At 42.4% G+C, this 5142-nt stretch overlaps 1 protein-coding gene and 1 pseudogene across 1 annotated transcript; one reads left to right on the top strand and one right to left on the bottom strand.

The window, feature by feature from the left end:
* Positions 1–389: 389 nt before the first annotated feature.
* LOC109477965 (lactadherin-like) lies at positions 390–1553 on the bottom strand. The gene is made up of 3 exons (XM_019779419.1): positions 1404–1553; positions 720–869; positions 390–563 (listed from the first exon to the last, which is right to left on the bottom strand). The coding sequence occupies exons 1-3, from the start codon at positions 1548–1550 to the stop codon at positions 390–392; spliced, it is 471 nt and encodes a 156-aa protein (XP_019634978.1). The 5' UTR covers positions 1551–1553.
* Positions 1554–1939: 386 nt separating this feature from the next.
* Positions 1940–3097, top strand: LOC109477964 (annotated as a pseudogene).
* The last annotated feature ends 2045 nt before the right edge of the window (positions 3098–5142 follow it).

The following is a 5142-nucleotide window of genomic DNA, read 5'->3' as shown; positions in this document are numbered from 1 at the left end:
AGCCTCCACACGTGTTATGCTCCGCACATCTGTTTTCCCTGCCTTGCAAAAAGATACAAGTCCGGACGCTCTGCAGTATCAAGGTCAGCAGCCAGGAGGCCCATATTTGACCTTGACCTTTGGCTTCCTAAGACCTACCAGCATACTAAATATCATCGTTCTGAAGTTATTTTGACTACAAATGTGCGGAAACACACACACACACACACTAACACACACTAACACACGCACGCACGCACGCACGTACACACACACAGACTCACACACACACACACACACACACACTCTCACACGCACACACACAAACACACACACATACACACACACACACACATACAAACGCTGTGGAAAACATAACTTTCCCGGCGAAGGTAAAAAAACTGAATGAGTCAAGTGCCAACGACTTTCAACAGAAACCTACCTTTAACGCCACCTAAAACCTCCACCCTCATACTCATCCAGTTATGCCAGGTTTGAGGCAGGAAACGCACGTACCGGGCATCAGTGGGACTGTCCAGCAGGTTGGTTACAGGGGTGTTCCTGTCTGTGTTGCCTGGAAACACCTAGACATCACAACCACGATAAATAATAGCATTTTTTAAAGATTCTTTGCGTAATATATTAGCTGAAAGTCGATACAGTTATTGAGACAAACAATATCACTGGATTCTTTCTTCTGTTTGATCTAGAAAAAAGGGATATCTTTGCATATAACCTACCTCTTCGAAGCCGTCGCTACTTGCATACGTGATCCAACTATGGCCATCTACACTGTACTGTAGTTTGTAGGAGGTCACCCACTGGTAGTAATTATGATAGCGACCCTGGATGATGGTACCTGTGACGGTCTTCATTTCTCCTAAATCCACCTGAATGCATTGATGTTCTTCGTTATAGAATGCACGTCAAGTACAAGCCGAGAAACTAACTGCATATCTGGATAGCGTGCACTGCTAGCTAAAATTAACCCACATTGTGCACAGTAAGGCACTGTCAGTGCAGCAAAGCGTTGACATTCACATTATAAACACAACAGATTCTAAGTCCGAAACAAAGGATAATGTTCGGAAAAGGGAATTCGAACTTTATTACCTTAGAGAAACAACGAAGGGATATGGTGTTTGGCGCAATAATCCAAACAAAAAATATACTAAAGTGTAGAGTTTACGATATAGTTTGTGCTAATGAAAAACACATCATCAAATGTAGTATTACCCATACGATTGTATGAGGGAACTTACTGCACTATGGTTTCCATACATTCCTTGCGACCTCCACCTACTCACTTTGGAACTCATACATACAAATGTAGCGCTAGCATAAAATAGCGACACCTAACAATACGTCCCCATTCCGGAAGTAACAGGTAGAATCGTGGTTATTTAATGTACCAAACTGCCAACCTGTAACCATTCCCCGATTGTGTTGGTTCGGACTACCCAAGCGCCCTCACCAGCAACTCCGTTCAACCGACCGCGGTAGGGCTCGTGATTACCACAACAGAAAGAGGATGCGGTGATGCTGTCATCAGGTATGGCGCCAGATTCCATTCCAAGGGGATACATACAGACTGGAAGGAAGAGAAAACTCTGTTCAGTTTGGATAACAAATGTCGCCTCTCACTGTGGTCGCCTGTTAACCCTCTGTCACATATTAAGAAAATAGTACGGACAAAATGCTTGAAGCCCGGCTTATGCCATGTGTAAACTGTGCTGTGTCGTATAGAAACATATAGGCCTTCTGAATGTAAAGTTATGGTTTGGATTGTGAACTTCAAGGTTATCCAGTTCGTGTATAAATGAATTGTCTGAGACAAAAAAAAACACCAGGGTGTTGGCGGAGTCGTAAGTCAGTCAGTCATTTTTAGGTCTCATCAACACCCACCCACCTGCCTAGCTAAGTTTTATGACATATATGAATAAATGCCTGCATCCTCACGATGTGTGGTGTGTTTCCGAATGTGTGTGAGTCAGACCATCCTGCAGCATTCATAAATCATATGCTAGCACAATGGGCTGTTCCAAAAAATAAATGCGGAGTTTTTCTCACCCCAGTTTCAAATTCAGCCATTTATAAAACCAGTTCCAGTCCAGAGTTACCCAAACCCTTCCAGTTCCAATCGATAATTGCTCAAACACTAACCGAGTTCAAACCTTGTTAACTCAATCCCAGTACGTACTCCGTCAAATATATACCACAACTTTATTCCACCAAACCAAGTAATGTAATTCCCACATTCCAAGAACTCTGGGAAGTCACGAACATGATATGTCGCGGATATTCGGTCGCTTGGAAATAGCAACGGCCGTTCGAAAAGACGACGACCGCTCGAAAAGGCGACGACCGTTTACGAGACAGAAATTTGCGGGGGCGTGTGTGGAGGTCGTGTCGGGCGGCATTGTTACAACACTGGGGACTTGGCTCGAGTTCAGGTCAGAGTCTCTCCAATCATTCTGTGTAACTCTTGTCTATTTTGTAAAAATCGTTTTACAATCATGATACATCAATTCCTATCAACCCTGAACATACATTATATAACCTTCTTTTGTAGATCTTTGGATTTTGTAGATCTATCGTGATATCCAAAGGAAACAAGTTGCTTTTGGTGACCCTGGGTTATTGTACAGATTTTCCGGCAAGACCTTAGTCACCGATCAAAGACAGAATACCGGGCAAGAGTTCAACTTTGTCCTTATCAACAGGTAAGGCACTTGTGATTGATCTGTCAACCTTGTTGAGGTGTTAGATCAGTTGTCTAATGGTGTAGGGATTTGTGTTGGTAACGTTATTTCTGTTGGTTTCACAGATACAAAGATGATCACATCGGAGAACACAGAGATGACGAAGAAGGTCTAGTCCAAAATGCTCCAGTCGCTGCACTGTCTCTCGGACAAAAACGAGACTTTATATTCAAGCACTGTGATCCACGCGGGAAGTACAAAAAAAACGTATGGTAGAGCCGATTAAAATAGAATTAGAACATGGTAGCCTCTTAATGATGAACTATCCAACCAACCGATTCTGGTTTCACTCGCTACCTGTCCGAAAAAAGACAACAGGAGCAAGAATAAATATGACCTTCAGAAAAATGGCTTAAAACATATGACCTTGGTATACATGTACATTCTGTTTATGAGGCTCTCAGGTATCCGCTGTGCAACCGAACGTGCAACGTCATTCACCGGGCGACAAGGCAGCTGCGGGCGGGCGACCCCGATAAGGGTTGAAGCCAGTACTGGTAAGTTGTCCTCGTCCTTTCGCGAATATTTACCCCGATATTATATGTATATGCAGAGTACAAGTAAACAATATTTCCACGTGCACCGTTCCTGGCGAGCAGACCCGTTAGCCTCCCTGTGCTTGTAGTTTCTTTGGATGGAAATGCCATCTCAATCAGGAAAGAGTTCCGTACAAGTTACGTACAAATATCAGACTGGGTACTAAGTTGTAGGTCGACAATTACCAGAATTTGGGCGCTTTGACTGACATTTTCTTGATGCAACATAATGTGAGGAGGATATGTGCTACTTATTTACACAATTTGCCCGGCAATAGTTCACATGAAACCCCACAAAATTGTAAAGATATGTACAATCCGTCTGGGTAGAAATTTAGCAGACACTTTCTTCGTCTTTGTTGTGGATGAAGATTGGATTGTTGTCTAGCAGCGCCGCTTGGTCTCTATAGATTTCTAAAATCTCGGTTGGTCATGGCTTTACACTGTTTGCGGGCGCTGAAGTTGAATGTACCTTTCATTTATCACTAGTATTCAGTGGTATTAGCCAATTTTTTTTTCGTTATACTATAGTCTTCAGTTAAAACAGTAACTGTTCTTTTAGAAAAGTCAGTGGTGACGTTCGTTTGTATTTGTTCATTTTGATTTCCATGACATATACATGTACATATCTGTACAGCTTAAATCACACTCATATGGCTGATCGAAAATCCAGGTTTGTTTTCAATGGGTTATCAGTAAGGTCTCGTGTGAATAAGGTCACGTGTTTGTAATCTGTAACTCTCGCGAGGTCACGTCGGGAAGTGATTGCTCATTAATTATCCTGGATGATCTCTCTGTAAACTGTGTGTTGGAATAAAGTTAGACATTTTACTATATTTTCAGGTTGTTATCAATTTACTTTGAAAGGAAATTCAAAGAGGCAAATAAATGGTGAGACAGCCCTGATTGGTTGCTGGGTTTAATTGGATTAAGTCATTGGGCACCTGTCAGGTGAAGTTCATTCATCATTTAGCAGGTGTTTCACACCTTCCTGAAATGTGGGACGTAAACTTGAAAATCGACGGTTTGCATCAGGCAAATATAAATCCTTACCAATAAGGTATAGGATGTTAGCTATCCAACTGTTTTATGGCTTCACTACACCATTTGTGTGGGAGGGAGATAGGTCCATTTTTTGGTACGATGGATGTGGTGAAGCCATGCTGCATTTGCTCCTGAGAAAATGTCGGCCTTTCTAGTTTACTTCCAATTCTCGCAGAAACGACGTCTTTCGAAACGACGGTAATACATTATTCATGTACCTTTGTCTTCTGAAATTTTACTCAGCCACACTTACTGTGTCCTAAATTTAAAATTCCGGTAATAAAAACGGCCATTTATAAACTTAAGCCGGTTTCGTAGTTGAAAACTCCTGTATGAATAGTGATTCTTCAAATCGTGTTCATACAAATATTGAGTTTGTAAATATATAATAGTTCATATCGGCATGCGTTTGGTCGTCTGGAATAAACCTCTGCACAGTTGGCAAGTTTTACATTAAAGATTGAAGAAAAAGAAATCGAAAAAGTGGTCTGTATTGTGAGACTGACCTGATAAAGAGACTTGACAGATGAACTTCATGTCTGCCCGGGTGCATGGTGCATCGTTCCATGAGTTACTTTTGGAATGGCTTTCGGAAAAGTACCCGACACAGTCCTCGTTACCATTATCGTTGTCGGGTTGTCCTCGGCCCCAAGGTCTGAAGTCGCCCAGAGGAACGTTATCATCCCACATCCAAACTCCCTCCTGGTGGACATCAGTCAGTCCAAAACGGAAGAAAGCGTTCTTGTCGACGGCATTTTTCAGATCGATGAGGAAGTTGTTGGTTGCAGTGTCGCGGGGTATGGCAAGGACTCCCCCGTCTG

The sequence above is a fragment of the Branchiostoma belcheri genome, unplaced genomic scaffold (assembly GCF_001625305.1).
Source record: "Branchiostoma belcheri isolate BF01 breed outbred unplaced genomic scaffold, Haploidv18h27 scaffold417, whole genome shotgun sequence".
Lineage (NCBI taxonomy): Eukaryota > Metazoa > Chordata > Leptocardii > Amphioxiformes > Branchiostomatidae > Branchiostoma > Branchiostoma belcheri.
This window is presented reverse-complemented; position numbering and strand designations above follow the sequence as displayed.

Coding starts and splice junctions, on each gene's coding strand:
- LOC109477965 (XM_019779419.1), bottom strand. CDS start 1,550: ATGGAATCTGGCGCCATACCTGATGACAGCATCACCGCATCCTCTTTC. Junction 870..1,403: donor CAATCGGGGAATGGTTACAG/GTTGGCAGTTTG, acceptor CAATGCATTCAG/GTGGATTTAGGAGAAATGAA. Junction 564..719: donor GTAGCGACGGCTTCGAAGAG/GTAGGTTATATG, acceptor TGTGATGTCTAG/GTGTTTCCAGGCAACACAGA.